This window comes from Notolabrus celidotus, chromosome 22 (genome assembly GCF_009762535.1).
Source record: "Notolabrus celidotus isolate fNotCel1 chromosome 22, fNotCel1.pri, whole genome shotgun sequence".
NCBI classification, from domain to species: Eukaryota; Metazoa; Chordata; class Actinopteri; order Labriformes; family Labridae; genus Notolabrus; species Notolabrus celidotus.
In genome coordinates, this window is record NC_048293.1 from 27,438,438 (window position 1) to 27,457,205 (window position 18,768).

An 18,768-nucleotide genomic window follows, 5' to 3' on the forward strand; every position below is an offset into this window, starting at 1 on the left:
TTTGTGGAAGATATTCCCCTCCTGATTGGTAATCTATGGAGAGCCCAAAGTACCAAAAGGTAAAAAATATATTATTTTGCATACAATGCATTTTTTGTGCACACAAAATATACCAGGAAAAAAATAGTATGAAAAGATGTGTGATGTTTATTTTCTTCTATTAGGTTCATATTTTAATATGGAAGAGGATTTCAAAAAATAATAGAAGTTTTTTTGGAGGGTGGGCAAGTAAATAAATATAATTTTGAAGGTGCATTTCTTTAAATTCTCTAAAAATAATAAAAATTAGAATTCTGTGATTAAATTCAGAATTAAAACTTAAAAGTTTGACTTTTTTCTCAAGCTAAAAAGAGTCAGAATTAAGGAGAGCGGATACATCAAACAATGTTTTTAAGGTGGTGTAAGTTTCTTTTAAATTCTGAGATTAAGTCATAATTTCCACTTTAGTCTCAGAATTAAAAAAAATGACACCTTAAAACATTTTCTTTAGGTGGCTCTGACCCTCTTCCATATTTTTAAGCCTTAATCATTAAAAATAAATAAAAGGACACACTGGTAAACTGATAAAATTCCAAGATCATTTGAGATTTTTCATAGACAATGCAACAGAAAAAATTGTAGTATATTATGACGAGCTATTTCCACCATTAAAACAAGCCTAGTTGAAGCGCTGGTGGCCTAGCAGCCTAAGCACCCCACATACGTAGGCTACTGTCCTCATCGCAGAGGTCTCCGGTTTGACTCCCGGCCACAACCATTGGCTGCATGTCTTTCCTCGCTCTCTGCTCCCCACGTTTCCTGTCTCTCTCCAGCTGTCCTATCAAAAAAACAAGCCTAGTGGAATAAAGTAGACAACACATGAAAGAAACGGTTTTATAAAAAAGCATATTTATTGGTTCACACAATGGAGCAGTGCCTCAACATTACAACAGTAAATCAAAGCATGATGTGTCCAACGTATCAGAGAACATGGATGTAATTCGACCGTCGTTTGCCTCAACCAAAGAAAAGAAATACAACCAAAGTTTCATCATGCAGTATGTTTGTGCAAACCCGTTCTGTTTCACAGCTCAGACTTTTTCCTCCAAACACACACACGAGGAAGGCAGCCGCTCCGTGCTGATGGAATGGAGGGATGTATGGACACATGATTACCGTCTGCAGCGCCGAGAAAACTGAAGGCAGCAGATCTGTGAGCTAAGGAAGTCAGAGAGACACGAGGTCTTTTATTTTGCCAGTCCGATCTTCTTTGCTTCTGTTTCGTATATCAACAGCCTCCACATTTTTACTATGAAGACCTCTGCTTCTTCATCCAGAACCTAAACACACAGGCGGACAAAGGTTACAGCAAACGGATCAAAACATCTCATGCATGCACAAAACTTCACAAAATGTCAGTCATTATAAACTTACCATCGCCACATCATCCAGAATCCCCTGAGGAGTGCTATGTGCCATCACCTGAGGAGAAGAGGGGCACAATTTAAAAAGGAGCAAGGTCCCAAACTTTATGAAAACCAAACTGATAAACACACGAAGAAGCTTTCACCTTGTTTCCTTGAATTAATGAAAAATAAAAGCAGCTGATTTGAGAGAAATGATCACAAACCTTTGAGCAGACAAAGTCGACCAGAGTGGGTTCCTCCTCGCCGATGTATTCAATAATCTTCTTATTGATCCATGGTCTAATGCGGCGATCCATCAGAATCTAAAAAGTGTAACGATGTAGTCAATAATTTAACCTTCTTGCAGCTTGAGTGAATACTATCATCTGCACTTAAAACAGTGGCAGGCTTCTTACCGAGTCCACCATGGTCCAGTCCAGAGGGTAGGAGAAGAGCTCTGGTCTTGCCGTGGGGATCTTCTCTATGAGGCTCTTTATGTGCTTGCGTTTCTCCTCCGTGTTGATGTTGCCTTTGCCTCCTGAAATCTCGGCCCCGTCCAGTCCCAGACTCTTGTCGTCATCACCGTAGTCCAGCGGCACCAGTTTCCTTTTGCGAGGCTGCTCGTCGGCTTCCTCATCATCAAACTTGTTGAACACACTTTCCACGGACGCCAGCTTCTTCCTCTTCCCCACGTTGAGCTGACTGGGACTGTTGGTGGCGCCTGAATAACAGAAAGAAGATTAATTCTGGCACAAACTCAGACAAAACAGATCTATCTGTGTCCCAAGTTTGTTGTTATGCTCACCCAGTTTGAGGCTGAGACCAATCTTGGGTCGGAGCTCCTCTGGAGGTTGGACCTCAGGAGTATTCTCGCCTGGAATGATGATCCCAATGGGGGAATCGTTGCCGGGTGTGTTCGGGGTGGCGTTCCCACTGGCGGAGGACACTGAGGGAGCTGTAACGACCGGCCTCATGATGGGTTTGTGTTGTGGTTTGGCGTCTTGAGAGTCCTCAGCATCGCGGTAGTCATCCTCGAATGCGTCTGCTACGTCGTCGTCAGAATGTTGCGGTGGAGCTCGGGAGATCGGCTCGGCGGGTCTCGCTGACCCTCGCTGACTTTTCTCACGATCACGATCCTTGTGGGACTTCTCCTGGTGCACCTGGTTCTCCTCGGGTTCAAGTTTCAGAGGAGGCTGCTGTCTGCGCTCTGCCTCCTCCTCCATCTGCACAAAAAAACACACAACTCAATATTTCTCTTTCATCAGTGCAGAGAGATCTTTAAACGTATCACAGTCACTGGAGGCTGATTCATGTCTCACAGACTGTAAACAAACCGGGTGGTTTCTATAAAGGTGCTGATACTCCTTCATGAGTCAGCAGACGGTGATTTTGCTGAAGGTGTAGGAGGGGGGGATCAGACAGTTGTTTAAAAATGTGTCATTACACTTCACATCAGAAATCTGCAAAGTTACTGCAGTAGAAGATGCATGGTTTGGGAAAGCAATGTTTGAGTCAGTATCTGCCTCATGTCAATTTGAGGTCAATGCCTGCACTATCTACTACTTCCTCCTCCTCCTGCAGGGTTTTTTTTGCACACCAGCTCATGTGAGAGCTAAATACAGAAGCTCAATATGTCTTTAGGAGAAATGCACTGAAAAAAACAAGCTTGTCCTCGTTTCCTCACACCCTGACTGCAGAAAAACAAGGTTTCATATTCACGTGATATTCAAATACGTGAAACTAGGTGACTCAGGACCATGCACACTCACCCTCTGCAGCTCAGCATCAGGATCGGGGTGACCCTCAGCCAGCAGCCTCTGTCTGATCTCCTCCAGCTCCTCTTTCTCTCTCTTCCGGTCCCGCTCGTCCAACTCTGTCTCCTTTTCTCGGTCACGGAGTCGCTTCTGCAGAGCGCTGCCCCTGAGGATGAGAGAGAGGAGTCAGGGTGTTGAAATATACAGAACACAGGTGCACCTGTAACACAGGACTTCCACCAGATCCATGTCCGGTCTATCTTCTACGCTGCGGTCCAGCTCCGTGCTCTCTAAGGGAGACGGATCAGGGATGGAGCCGGACCGCAGCGTAGGAGATGACAAAAATAGTCTTGTGTATCTGATTCGGAGGGCTCTGACCTGCCGGATCAGAGACACAGCCGGAACGCAACGGAGTGGATCCAGTGGAAGTTAACACATTGACTAGAATAGAAACCGATCAGATCCGGTGCTGTGATTGATCAGAGACGGATCTGATGGAATCTGGCTATAAGACGAGCGTTCAGATACTCACCTGTAGTATTTCGGGTCGTCTCTGTCGTCGTCGTAATCCTCAAGGAATTCTTTTAGTCTTTTGGCTTCTTTCATCTGGATTCAAACACAATAAAACTTTATTATACTCACATAAACACAGCAGTTTGTCCTCACACACATGACATCATAAGTTGCCAAGAACCATTGTGATATTTTCTAAGAGTGTGTACCATTTCACGACGCCTCTCGTCATCTCTCTCTGTGTCTTTGCTGTAGTCCCGACCTTTCTTCCTCTCCCGGATCTCCCAGTTTTTGAGACGCTGAAAACAGAAGAGTATGCAACAATCAACGAGCCGGACGTCAACAATATAAGTTTGTGAACTGACTGTTTGAAATCAATAATCAGTGAGATATTGACGTACTTCCTGGTAAGCCGCCTCCTTGTCTCGGAGCCTCCTCTCCAGTCTCCTCCGTTCGTGCACGTCCTCCTCATCCTCCTCACGGTCTCGTTTCTTTTCTTCTCTGGTCCTCTCTCTGCAGCAGAGGTTAACGGTGTCACGCTCATTAAATATCAACAGAGTTTAATGAAGACGTGATAAATGGGCTATAAAAAAGTGAAGCACTTATTTCACTCGTCTTGTTGATTTAGCCTTTAGCTGCACTGACTGTTAAGAGCAGAGCTGCTGCTGTGGACGTGCCAGACTCCAGTGGCTCTCTGTCTCCCCACTATCATCTCTCTCTCTCTCTTCATCTCCCTCTATCCCTCTCTCCAACACGGTCTCAGCAGATGTGTGTCTAACATGAGTCTGGTCCTGCTGGAGGTTTCTGCCTGTTAAAGGAAGTTTGTCCTTGCCACTGTAACTTGCTAAATGCTGCAAAGTGCTCTGCTCATGGTGGATTAAGATGAGATCAGACTGAGTCCTGTCTGTAAGAGGGGACTGGATCTGATCCTGTCTTGAGTACGGTCTAGACCTGCATCCTGAGATAACGTTTGTTGTGATTTGGCGCTGTATAAATAAAGATTGATTGATGACATCACTGACCTGGATCTGCTGCGATCTTCACTGACGTCTCGACTCCTGTCCCTCTCCCGCTCCCTCTCTCGCTCCTTCGTCCTCTCCCGTTCTCGATCGCGGTCTCTCTCCCGCTCCCGATCGCGGTCCCTCTCCCGCTCCTTGTCCCTCTCTCTCTCCCTCTCCTTCTCTTTCTCGCGGTCGCGGCGCTCCCTCTCTCTCTCCCGCTCTTTGTCCCTCTCTCTCCTCTCCCTCTCGATCTCCAGCCGCTCCTTCTCTTTCTTTCCTTTCTCCTCCTCCAGTTTCTGCAGGAGCCCGACAGGGAGAAAAAAGGGAGAACGTATTTTACTGGGTTCTCACCGTGGAGAAGATGAAACTCAAATAAAGACACACAGGTAATAATCACCACATGAAAGTGAGAATGATTGAGTCGCTGCTCACATACTGCCACGACTCATTGCTGCTGCAAATGAGGAAGTCCTCTTAGCCATGATGTTTCCTCCTGGAAGAGTGGTTTAATGCAAACACTACCCAATCAGGACACACGTTCTTAACACCATGAAAATAAAATATCCAAAACTCTGTCTTTAAGGAAGGAGCAACAGCAGGAGTGAAGTTAAACCATCTCTTTGTTGTTTTATTGGCGTTTAATTCCCTGTATTGTATTTTTGCGTGGCTCTCTTCCGGTCCTGGCTCAGGCTTCTCGCCGTCATATATTGAATGACTTTTTTCTTTCTCACATATGTAACAGGTCAGCTCGTCCTCTGCAGTAACCGTGCACGGCTCTGTGGTGATCTGAGATTATGCTCTGATGTAATGAGAGGCCTTTCCAATAAAAACTCAGCTGTAGGCAAATATGGTCAACAACACACATCCGCCCATTTCACAATCAATATGCATAGATCTGACTTCATGTGAAAAATACTGCAGATTAAAATGCAGAAAGCTTTTTAAGTTTGAACTTTCTGACATCATTAGAACATCTCTTTATTATAAAATGCATGTCCTGTTTTATTCCTACTCACATCTCTTTTTAATTATTTGTTGATAAGCACTTCTATTGGATGTCTTTAAGTATAAAAAACACCTAAATGGACTTTAAAGCGGTTTCAAAACATATATTATTTGTTCAATAAATATTTTACGTAGGCCTGTCAAATGATTACTTTTCTTAATCGTGATTAATCTCTGAGTTTGGATAGTAAACCCAGATTAATCACATTTTAAATCATATTTAAAATTCCATTATCTTGCATTTCAAAACATTTTTAAATCCATAATAACACCGCACAGAAACCCTCATCCATGCCTCGATTTAAGAATCAAAATGTCTCCCTTTAACAGCAGATGCCTACCAGTCAGGGTCCGGGAGGCAGACACCCTCTCCACTTTTAAGAGTAGACTTCAAACTTTCCTTTTTGACAAAGCTTATAGTTAGAGCTGGATCAGGCTTGGACCAGCTTTTGTCATGCTGCTATAGGCCTAGACTGCCGGGGGAACTGGCACACTGACACACTGGGATCCTAGCTCACCTTCTTCCCCCCAACCCCTTCATCACTTACTTTAACTCTGCCTGTCCCATTAAAGTTACTAACCATAGACCTTTCTGGAGTCCCTGAGCTTCATTGTCTCGTAGATTCCTCTGAGCTGCCGTTGACGTCCTCCTGCTGTGGACGATCTGGACTCCAGCTGATACGGACGTGCTGGACTCCAGCGGCAACAGCTTCTACGACTCGTCTCATCACTATCACTTCTCTCTCTTACTCCCCTCTATCTGTCTTTCCAGACCCAACTCAGTCGAGGCATGATGTCTGTCTAACATGAGTCTGGTCCTGCTGGAGGTTTCTGCCTGTTAAAAGGAAGTTTTTCCACTCCACTGTAACTAGCTAAATATTGCGATGTGCAATGCTCATGATGGATTAAGGTGGGGTCAGACTGAGTCTTACCCTGTCTTGGTGTTGGGTCTCTGTTCATAATTTGACATAGAGTGGTCTAGACCTCCTATGTTTGTAAAAGCGTCTTGAGATAACGTTTGTTGTGATTTGGCGCTGTACAAATAAAGATTGATTGATTGAGATAAATCAGATTCTTTCATCTACATATATATTTGACCTTTTGTTGATGTTACATTGTGTAATCTGTGCCAGCACTGACTTTAGTGATTAAAAAAACAGTTTATCCAAAAGCCAATACGAATATGTTTTTGCTTTACATCTTTATAATTCTTGCCATCTCTTTTTTAAATAATTAATTGGGGCGAGTATTTCCAAGAACCTCACGATACGATGGTATCACGATATGTCGTGATATTCTGCACAATAAACTAAGATGAAATAGGGATGGTGTTTCTGTAAATCACACAATATTACTTAATATTGAAAAGACAAATTAAGTCAAAATTATTTGAATGAAAACAACTTTTCAACTTTATTGTTTTTGAAATACATGAAGTTAAGGTGTTAACTTAAATTCAGGAGCAGGACCACGCCTAAACCACACCCTCAATCACCTGACAAGCCTTCTTAAACGTAGCCAGCCTACTCCAACTGCTTGTCCGTGATTCTTCAACCCACCCTCCCTCACCTTACTCTACTGCACTTAACCTATTTCCTTGTCCTCTCCTACTCAACTCGTGCTCGCTCCTTCTATGCCCTGTCTACTTCCAGGTACAACCCGGGTCAAGATCAGCTCCGGCAGGATAACGCTGAGACGGAACCCCCATCCTGAGTCTCCTTCTGCTGGGCACACCACGCACAACTAATTCATTAAATGTTCAACTTATATCCTTGTGTGGCGTGGTCCTTGCTAGTGAATGAAGTTGTATTTTAGTTCCAACTCGGCTAAAATGTGAATTTTTATTATTACAGAAATATCAATATTAAGAGTTGAAATATCGATATCATATTGGAGGTCAAAGTATCGTGATATATTGCTGTATCAATATTTTTTCACACCTCTAATAATGAATGCTAAAAGTCTCTCCTCTTCTTTTAAAACCGTCACAGGAACACGTCTCACAAACTGCATGTCACATGATACTCCCACACTGTCGATGTTCCCTCTCAGGCCTTCTCTGAATCAGCGGTTTGGTAGAGAGCTCTCTTATCAGACGCAAATACAGATACACATCGGCTACTGGCATCAGTGCATGGATGAGTAATCAGGGTGAATATCAGCCTGTACTCATGATCAACGCTGCATCAGTGCATCTCTTGTTACTTCTACCTCAGCAGACTATTTTAAGAGTCAGGTTTTATGTGTTTTTATTCTATATTTTCCTACTCAGTGTTGTTTTCTTTAAGATAAGCTTTCTTTTTCTGATATATGGTTGCAGCTAAAGACCTGAATGGAGAGCCGACCCTGATGACTCAACAAGAACCTGGAGCTTTACTGCTTTAATTTGGCTTCTCGTGCTACAAACACACATGCTGTGATATAAAGCACTTAAGGTAAAAGTGTTCCCCCTCCTGCTAAATCAGCTTTGCACCTTCAGTTCAACAAGGTCACAAAGTTCTAACTATACACTTAGGATCACCACCGTGTAACGCCCCGGTTTGGGCTTTCCTGTGGGTGCCAAGTGGATTAAAACAAGCCTGAGCTTAACATGGCAAACGGCCCAACTAAGTGAATTACATAATCAGCTCCCATGTGTTTTAGACATGGTCATCTGATACTCAGGGGCAGCAAGGCCAGACTGCAATGCAAGTGCTCTCCTGCAGGAGTGTTGGAGCTCTGTGCACAGGAGGGTGAAGCCTCAGAGCTACGAGTATGTCATATATGCAGATTTAAGGTGAGTAAATGTGCTTATAGACGCCAGAAGTAATGTTTGGTGTCAGATATCTCAGGTAAAACAATCAGGCATTGAATAAAGTTAAAAACTGATCAACTTTCTACACAGTTGATCAGAACATCATGGCTTTTTCTGCAGAGCTATCGGTGCACAACTTACAGGTGATGAACTGAGTGAGCGCCTCTCTGCAGCTACTCATCCTAGAGGCTACACGTGGGAGGAAAGGCAGGTCAGAGCAAAGATCAAACATCAGGAAAAACCTCCAGAATCAAACCTGTGAACTAATTCATCTAGCAACAAATCATCTGCATAAACAACACAATCAAAATCAAGAACAAATAAAACAGTGTTTTCATTATTTCAGAAGGAAATGAGTGAAGCTGTCTTACCTCTAAGTTGTCTCCTTGTGTCTCTTAGGAGTCTCCAACCCCAAATAATATATACTTTATAAACTGAGCAGAGTCAGACCCAGATTTCAAAATGTCTCTGAATAATTTATCAAGCTGTGAAGGATGTTAGAAAGGTGGATCTGACCTCTGCTGAGTGAGAGATAAAAATAAGAGAGGAGGACAGCTGATCTAAAACGACTAAAACTTTGTGCAACTTGATTCAAACTTGTATTTTTAAATCCTAATAAGCATCGACTTCCTTTGATGCATTTCAGATGAGGAGCTTTTAAACTCATCAGGTTCTCACTGTTCATCCTTCTTATGTCAGCTTTCCATCCTAAAACTTACCTCTTCCTCTAAAGCCTGATTTATACTTCTGCGTCGAATCAACGGTGTAGCCTACGCTGGAGGTCCGTACCTGTGCAGAGGCCTACGCACGAAGCTGACGTGGACCTCATCCAAAATGTAACTACTGCTGTTTTCCAAACCGCCTACTACACTAGCAGTACGTACTGATTCGGCCAAAATTCAGTATGTAGTATGTGAACAAGAGTTAAATCTGCAGTATGCCAAAACTCCCCGGATGTCGTACTGATTTGGGAGAATGTCACAGTATGCATCGATCCAGTCTGCCTTGCGTACTGTTTCCCCATAATGCACAGCGCTTCTTTTTTGACAGGGCAACTCTGTTTTTAGGTGCTGTGAAAATGATTAAATTCCATATAAACTACTTCTTAACTTTTTAAATCATAAGTGATGCTAAAGAAGCAGTTTCGAGATCAGCTTGGCCACTGTTTACTTCAGCTTTCTGAAACTGGAAATCCAGCAACGCCTGACCCAGCATCCTGCAGACCAGATCCAACAGAACAGTCATACTAAAGACTAAATTCAAACGCAGTATGTAGTAGGCCGTTTCAAAAACAGCCTACGTGTCGAATCAAGGCAGGCCGCAAGCTCTGTGATTGGTCGGCTCTGCAGCATTGTATTTCCTGCATTTACAGCACTTCCTGGATCCCCGCTATTTCATCTCCTCCTCTCTATTCTTCATGTAATCATGTCTGTATGATAAACAGCAACATGTATCAGCTGTAGATTAACATAACACGCTCTGACGCTCTGTGGAAAAGTAAACCGAGATCGTAGCGGGGCGGGAAGCAGGCGACCGACTATCAGAGAGACCGCACTGCCCTCAAGGGTTTCAGCATAAGCGTAGGGGCGACGCAGAAGTACAAGCCAGCCTTACAACTTCCTGCATATAAAAAAGCTGATTTTGTGGCTTCTTTTTGTCTGCATCGTGTCGTCCTTTCTTACTCAAGTGCACTGACATGTTTAATCTGTTATCTTCCTGATGTATTTAAGATGTGAGGAAAGTAAACACAGAACAGAAAGAGTGAAAGAATAAGAAGACAATAAGGAGGACTTACTTCACATGTCTTCAGACCACAGAGTGCTGTGGAGAGGCGCTCCCTCCTTCACTGCATGGTTAAACTCATTCAGACTGTGTGTGTTCTTCAATATCATCGGAGGACACGCAGAGGTTCACTGAGCTCCTCCACCTTAACGCAGCATGCTTCTTTTATCGTCACACGTGATAATAATCTGGATCGTGAAACGTGTGCTCAGCTTTAAGGAGAATAACGGCGGTGGAGTGAGAGCCAGTTGCCCCTCTGCGCGGCCTCCAGAAGGGAGCGCCCGACACGAGTAGAGAGGAAATGAAGGATCATACTTACATCCTATCCTCGCAACTTTTTCCAAAGCTGAGATTGTGAGATTCATCTTGCTCTAGTCACCAAATGAACTCTACCACATTGGTGAAGTTTAATCAATAGATTAGCTTGGGATGAAATTTCACATTGAGTCCATGCACTCTAGCTTGTGCAGAGCTACAAAGTTTAGCCTCAAATCAGTTCGATCAATAACAACAATGACGACTGATCAATTTGGAAACAGATATCTGAGAGTTTGATTCAGAACTTTAACAGATTTAAACATCTACAACCGTCTCTGCAGGATAACAGACTACCTCTAGATTATAAATGAAAGCAACAGGAGGAAGTTTATCTCTACATTATCCAAAGAGAAGCTAAAAGACATCCTCAGATTTATGATTTCATGTAAAGAGTAGCAGCAGTAGTTTAATTTAATACGTTACCTTGTGCGTGTCGCGGAATTTACTGATCTCTCTGGAAATCAGGTCTCTCTTGTCGTCCTCCATCTCCATGGCGTTGATATCCTCCTTTCACAAACAGAAGACACACTAAGCACAGAGCGGGACATCTAATGATTCAGTATCTTTAATCTCCACGCACACACTACCTCCTCCTTCTTCTCTTTCCTCTTCTTGTTTCGTGGTTGACTGTCGGGGTCCTGAGACGGAGCGTTGAGCTCACTCGCGTACTCTCGGATGAGGACTTCTATCGCCCCCTTCACAACCTGGTCGCGACGTACGGTCTCTTCGTCCAAAACCTCCTCCTCGTCATCGTCGTCCTCGTTCTTGGACACGTCACTGGTTCCCTGCGTGTGTGAGAGGAAGGCTTTAAAACACGATCCAGCAGAATGACTACAGCAGCAGGCAGGTGTGAGTGATCTTTAAGAGCGTACCCCGTTTGCACTCCTCTTCTTGGCCTTCCACTCGTCCAGCTGGGCCTTGGTCTTGGCATCTACCTTGACCAGCAGCTTTTTATCGCCTAAGAGCAACTCGTGCAGGAGTCTGAGGGCTCGCAGTGTGGAGTCCGGCTCCTTGTACTCACAGAAGCCAAAAGCTACGAGAGAGGGAGAGCAGAGATGAAGTTAGATTCACAACATACCTGATGAGTTCAGATACCTGAGGAAGTTTGCAAACATGCATCTTAATGTTTGAGGAGGATTTTAAAACGTGGTCCTGTTTTGTTTTTACCTTGAAGTTTCCCAGAGGCACCTTGGACCCTTTTCCAGCTCAGAACGATTCCACATTTCTAGAGAGAACGAAAAAGAGGAGTTATTATATTTCACAGCAGAGAAACTAAAGATGCTACAACAGGTTTTATGTACATCAGGGGTTCCCAAACTTTTCAGCCCATGACCCCAACATTATAGGTGCTAAAGACCTGTGACCCCCACTGTCCCTCAAAGTGATTTAATGTGGCTTCATTCAGCTGGTCTGCAGAAAGTGACCCTACCTATATGAGCATGTGTCTGTGTTTCCTGTGTTGTTATGAATGAACCTGCTGCTGCTGATGCTTTAGATAATGAACTGTTCACTAACTCTAAACTTAGGAGTCATCTGGAAACAAAGAAAGGCAGAAAACTCATTACATTTTCTATTTTCAAGGTTTTATTTCAAGTTAAGCTACTACTTTTGTCAATCATTTTTACTATAATGGGTAAAATGTACTTTTTTCAGATAACTTTAAAAATGAAAACATTCTGGAAGACATCTCACGACCACCCATTTGTTTGGGAATCCCTGATGTACATGAGCTCTTAGTGTCCTATCACCCCTCTAGAACACTACACTCCAAGCATGCAGGCCTGCTCACCTAAAGTCTCCAAAAATAGTATGGGAGGTTGAGCCTTCAGTTATCAGGCACCTCTCCTTTGGAACCAGCCAGAGTCTTCAGATAATGTTTGTTGGGATTTGGTGCTACCTTCAGTTACTTGCCTTCAATATGAATTGAAAGCGAGGCCTGGTGATGGGACGACTTCATCCCAGAGAGGTAGTAACAGGGGCGATAACGGGACAAGATGGGAAACACCAGAGGAAGCAGAGCGCTGTGTGAGTGTGTGCATGTCTGTGTTTGTTTGTTTGTGAAGCTCCTGCTGTGTGTTAAGCTCTCGTGCTTCCACAACGCCGTCATGCGATGTGAAATCACACTCGCTGTTGCGCAATAAATTCAAAAAGAGCAACTGCATGATGACAGCTGAGCTTTGTTTCAGCACTGTAGTGAACAGAGACATCAGCGTCCACAGATCCTTCATGATGTCAGTAAACTGAAGGTGTTCTGTAGACGTACCTGATACATCATGTGCTCTGAATCTGAGCCGCTCACTGAGGCTGCACATTCATTTAGTGTTTCAGTGTGGACTCACCGCTAAGAGCTGCCTGACCAACATGTCGGACGCCTTCTCAGAGATGTTTCCTACAAACACAGTGGTGGTCGGACCGCCGCCGTCGTCCGTGTCTTTGAGTCTGATGCCTTGCTCCTTCTTTTGAAGCATCGGCTTCTGTGCTATAGCGACAGTTGGGAGGAGAACCTGCAACATCAACTAAGATAATTAGATTCTCAAGTGTTACTCCGAACTGGAAGAACAATTAAAAATCAACAGAAACAAAACAGTAAATGTAAGGATCTAATAATCAAATAAAGATGTGTTCTACATGTGAACACATTATGTATGTATTAGCAGCTCATGCAGGACATGCAGAAGGAACTCCTGTGTCTAACTCACGGTGGGTGTGGGGGTCACTACACCCATATGAACCGGGATCATGGGAGTACCTGAAGATAGAAACAAAACACAACGATGAAACCTCTTATAAGACATCATAACACACAAACAAACTCAGTCTCATCATATATTTGAGTTGGAACTGTATCCAAAACTCTGTTCATTCATGCATCAGTAAATGTGAGACGTGTAAGAGATGTAGGATACCTGAGGATTGCTACAGTGTGAGAGGTACGAGAAGAAGGTGACAGGAGAATACAACTTCCCTCCTGTGTTTCTATGTTGCAGGTTTAATCTGCAATCAAGAGCTTTTCTACAAGTTGGTGTTCAAAATGTGGACTCTAAGGTGTGTTTTCCACTTTTATTCACTCACCAAAACCAAGGTATAAAAACCTTGTGATCATTTTTGTACAGCAGGACTAAGTGTGAGAGTTGATCTTTCTATTGCCCTGCACTTCGGATTATTTGGGACATGACTACTGAACTTTTGGGTCATGCAGATTTCAAGCAAATCTACTATTTGATAGTCACTGCTAACTATTCCAACCCTATCCCTCCCTGCAGACATATGGAGATAGAGACACCTTTCAGGACTATGTGCAAAATTTTTGTGGATATGATTTAAAATGGATATGATCTAGATATTCTACTTTTACATATAAAGTCTGCACTTCACCTCATTCTTCCTTTATTTTTTAAATAATTGAATATTTAATATGACTAGAATTGTTTCTAAAAAATATATTTTTTCAGGGATTTTTTTTCCTGTAAAAAACTTTTAAAATAAAATTAAAGATGGGATAAAAGTCACATAAAATATTCGAATTTTTAGAATTAATCGAAAATTCAAAATCACAAGTCATCCCTTATTAACATGAATTGAATTAACATGTATTCTTCTATTTTCCTGGAACACTTCCAGGTACTTATACATTTCTTTTAAGGGTTTATAAGCACATTTTGATGGGACCAACTTTATTTTCAAACACTTTTCTTGTTGGAATATGTTTTAGTTTGAAATCTATCCACAAAGTGAGCTCAATAACTTCACAGTTGTGACAGACAGCTTGCAGTAGGAGTTACCTTTTAGTTTTTGACATGTAAGAGCACAAATTAAATGTACCTGTTCTCTCTGATCATTTGAGTGTTTAGCTTCAAAATCAGACAATAGATTCAGAAGCAGGGTGACAGAATCACAGGTGTAACTTCTGATGTGACCTCATGTTATCAGTGATGTTATCTGTGATGTTATCTGTGATGTTACCAGTGATGTTCTCAGTGATGTTACCTGGAGGGACAGCCGGTGCAAACCCTCCAAACTGAGGAGGGGGGATCCTGGGAGGTAACTGCGGGATGCCAAGCTGCTGGCGGTTAAGCGGAGGAGGGTAAGACATCCTGAGACACACAGGAACACCTGAAGGAGAGAGAGGGAGGTCAGGAGGAGAAGGAATAAGGGATTAAACTCTCTGAGTGTGTGTAACTCATCATAAACAGGTTTGATATCAGAGTATTGAACCGTTAACTAGCATAATTAGCTCGTGCTAGCTAACTCACTCTGTGGCCTTGCTAGTTTACATTAGCTGCAGCGGTCATATTCAGATACACTCACCTGCACGCGGGTCTACAGTAAAAACCAGAGTTCAGTACTGGTCTGAGTTCTCAAAATAAAAGAGTATAAAACACCAAAACCCAGAGGAACGAGGCGCTGAGGTTTAGCCTTATAGTGTCACCGGTGCGCTGCAAGAAACGGATACAAATAACTACCGAGTCTCCCCGCAAAGCATTATGGGTAACAGACGCCATATGCCTGATTCTCTGCCCTCAGTTTGGACTCACAGGAGAGGACTGTCTGCCTTCAGGTATAACTTCAGCTAAATAAAGAATTAAGAGATCTTCATTGCCAGGTGAGCTCGCACACATAAGGAATTTGACGTGGTGAATGGAACACTGGTACTTAACAACAAGACAGTGAGGATAATACATATATAGACCTAAAAATTGAAACTTCTAAATACAAATAAAAATACAATCTGTACAAAGAAAGGTAAAGAAGTACTTTTAAGATAAGATAAGATAAGATAAGATAAGATATTACTTTACTTTATTGATTTATTTTCTGTTTGTTATTTAAACTCTGTTTGTTTTTAATGTTGTAAGGTGACCTTGAGTGCCAAGAAAGGAGCCTATAAATAAAATGTATTATTATTATTATTATTATTATTATGTATGTGATCTGTCACAGGAGTCTTTAGTGGTTTACAGTGTGATTGTTCATGAGGGATACGGCCTGAGGGAGGAAGCTGCTCCGGTGCCGGGATGTTCTGGTGCTCAGAGCTCTGAAGCGCCAGCCAGAGGGCAGTAGGTGGTGACCCAGGTGAGAGGGGTCTGTAAGGATTTTGCCTGCCCCTTTCCTCATCCTGGAGGAGTACAGGTCCTGGAGGGAGGGCAGGGGGGCGCCGATGATAATAATACTTTATTTATAATAATACTTTATTCATGTAGCACTTTTCAATACAAGTAACAAAGTGCTTTACAGTGGGCAATAAAAACATGAAGTGCAAAGCAAAATTAAACGATTAAAAATAAAATGAAATAAAAGCTTAAAAGCCCTACAAACTTATAAAACAGACCCTTAAAATCAGAGCTAAAATTAAATAAAATCACACATTAAAAGCTTTCCTGTAAAAACGTGTCTTGAGTAATGACATAAAACACTGGCTCTGCATGGTCCTCTCTGCATTTTAACATCATTGAAATAAGAATTAATGATAAATTCATCTAACAGTATTATAGTTTTATATATTTAATGTCACTACTAACTTGGCAGGCTCGAGCTAATTTATCTGATCACAGTTTTGACATTGTTGTGGGCCTTATTCCAAAAAATATCAATCCAAACCATCATTCCAGTCTTCTAAACTTCAGGAGACACATTTATGATATGATTAAAGATGCTCCAAACAACTCCTGAAACTTTCAGCAAATTCCTTGATTCAGTTATCTACAGAAAATAAAACTACCATGTATAATTAAGTGATTAAGTCAATTAAGTAACTTGTCTTTGATCCCAAAAGCAAAGTCCCTTATTTATAAAGTGGAGTTGTACCCGTTTGCCTGACAGTCTGTACTCAGGTCATTATAACACTGTGTTCACCCCAGCACGCTCTCTGTAGGCTCCTTTAGAAGCGCGTGATGGCGCCAAATGCTTTGCCTTATTCATGAGCGCGTGAACATTCTCCCGTTCCATCATGACGGGTACATACATGACGTCACACCCGTTCAATTTTGCTATTTGCAACAAAAATTGCTCTCTTCTATTTTATACTACTTTGCCAACACTTTCAGTAAGACTTAACTCAAAATAATATTTTAAAAATAGCAGAAAAATGATGGTGAGAATTGTTTCCAACTTTGCCTAGTTGACACAACAACAGACACCGAACTCGGTAATGGGCAACTGAAACTAAGCTAGCCGTTTTAAAGGTACAGTGTGTAAAAAAGGGAATATTAGTGATATCTAGCACTTCAAATTCTACATTGAAAAGCCCCCCCCTGTAGGTGAAGCTCCAGAAGCGATGTTAGCCTTTAAAGACAAGAAGCTCCTGCGTTCTGTGCTACCGTAGAAAAATGGCTGTGCAAGATGGCGGCCTCCATGGAAGGGGAACCGCTCGTGATTATAATTCTACGACTTATGAATATAAGACTTATAAGACTTATGAATACTAAATTCCATTTCAACCAAGTCTGTTCTGCTAAATGTCGCTAAAAACTACACACTGTAGCTTTAAGCAAGTGTTATCGACTAAAGTTGGCTGTTCTAATTAAATTCCATCAAATCAGCGGTGTTCAAATCAGCTGGAGGCAAGTTGTAATTGCGCAATACCACTGCATATCAAACAGGTGGTCAAAACCTCAAACTCCACCCAGGAAACAGCCTATACCTATGTCTATGATCCCTTTACAGTAAAGCTTTTATTTTGTGATTTTATTCTAATTTTTTAACATTTTATCTCTGCTTTTATTGCCTGTTTTTATTGTTTTTGTAAAGCACTTTGTTACTTGTATTGAAATGTGCTGTACTACTGAAGTCCTAAAAGGACATGATTAAATACATTTTATCTTTTTTTTGTTTTTTTGAGATAACAAGTAAATTTTGTCTTTATCTCAAGATCTCGACTTATTTTTCTGGTGATAAAGGGATCATGTATCAACAAGAAAAATAAGTTGCAATCTTGAGATAAAGAGTGGAATTCACTTGTTATCTTGAGAAAACAGAGAAAATAAAAAGTATTTAATCATGTCCTTTTAGGGCTTCCGTACTACACAAATACAAGTATCATTATTATCATCATTACACTTACAACTTACAAATTAAGTAGCCTATTGGTTATCAACATGATGTATAAGAATAACAAAAAATCTGCATTCTACTTTTGAAATAGTAAATATTTTGAATATATTGTGAATACTCATTTTTTTATAAATGTATACTACTTTGTTTTTAATTTTTTTTGGCCAGCCAAGTGTTATAAATACTGCTTGGTTACTTTCTGTTATGAGTTATCATCCCACTTCTTGGAATAAGCTAACAAAAGTTTATGTGACTTACTGGAAAATTATTGTTGACAGTTCAGCTCATAACAAAACTAAAAGTGAAAGATTAAAAAATGAATCACTGATTTAAAATATGCCTTTAAATAACAGGCTGCAGATGTGTCCCCCATTTGAGGACACTATACACGCTAAGCCACAGTAAGGTAATATGTTGTGTGTTTTTATCCTGACCTGACACACAATCTGTTTTGGAAAGATATTAGGTCACACGTGGGGACATACCAACGGGCCAAAAAGCTCAAATGTAAACAAGCCCATCGTTCCCGCTTGGCTGGGCCTCTGGAAATTTCCACCTCGATGACAGTGCAGAGAGCTCCACCAGAGAGAGCTCCACCAGAGGAGCTCCACAACAAACCCTGCCCTACAGTAGCCCCGAGGCCACGCCCACTGAGCGAACCCTCTCATGTCGACGCCTCCTATTGGCTCATTCGAAGGTGTGCCAATCAAAGTGACGTCAGAGGCTAAATAAGTATATATATGTAAATATATGTCCTTCTTGTTAAAAAAAATAATGTATCCAAATTAAATAAACTTGTAATGTCACTGAATGTAAATATTTAATAGACTCTTTAAAAATAAATATTTTTATTTTTTATTTTATTTATAATCATGCCTTTTATAATTTTACCATTGCTGTTGTTTTCTGTCTCTGCTATTCTGTGAAGAACTTTGGGCTGCATGTTTTAATGTATGAAAGCTGCTATATAAATAAAGTTGAGTTGATGTATAATATTATTTCATCAGGAGTTATAATGTCATGTCTGATAAAGCTCTGTTATTTTCTTTAAACGCACTGTAATATATATAATCATAAGTATTCAAGTGTCCTATATGTACTGTCTTTAAAAAATAATAATAAATAAATAAATCATATCAAGATAAAGAACCTTAACATCTGTGATG

The 18,768-nt window shown here is 41.5% G+C and overlaps 1 protein-coding gene and 1 long non-coding RNA gene across 6 annotated transcripts; one reads left to right on the forward strand and one right to left on the reverse strand.

Annotated features, from left to right (window-relative positions):
* Positions 1-866: 866 nt before the first annotated feature.
* On the reverse strand, positions 867-15,021 carry rbm25a (RNA binding motif protein 25a). Of its 4 annotated transcripts, none has more exons than XM_034674813.1 (18): positions 14,861-15,021; positions 14,540-14,665; positions 13,252-13,301; positions 12,892-13,056; positions 11,720-11,777; positions 11,425-11,585; positions 11,140-11,337; positions 10,976-11,056; positions 4,675-4,949; positions 4,054-4,165; positions 3,862-3,951; positions 3,672-3,745; positions 3,155-3,305; positions 2,191-2,608; positions 1,802-2,106; positions 1,610-1,708; positions 1,414-1,461; positions 867-1,319 (listed from the first exon to the last, which is right to left on the reverse strand). In XM_034674813.1, exons 2-18 carry the CDS (start codon positions 14,643-14,645, stop codon positions 1,227-1,229), a joined length of 2,484 nt encoding a protein of 827 aa, XP_034530704.1. In that variant the 5' UTR covers positions 14,646-14,665; positions 14,861-15,021; the 3' UTR covers positions 867-1,226. The 4 variants fall into 4 exon arrangements, with proteins under 4 accessions (XP_034530704.1, XP_034530703.1, XP_034530702.1 ...); XM_034674812.1 differs by having other exon boundaries at positions 10,976-11,059; XM_034674811.1 differs by having other exon boundaries at positions 12,892-13,068.
* Positions 14,939-18,419, forward strand: LOC117806113. 2 transcript variants are annotated; one of them, XR_004629602.1, is made up of 3 exons: positions 14,939-15,155; positions 15,494-15,625; positions 18,062-18,419. It is a non-coding gene; the product is annotated as an uncharacterized LOC117806113 (long non-coding RNA). The 2 variants fall into 2 exon arrangements; XR_004629603.1 differs by having other exon boundaries at positions 18,069-18,419.
* Positions 18,420-18,768: the final 349 nt, after the last annotated feature.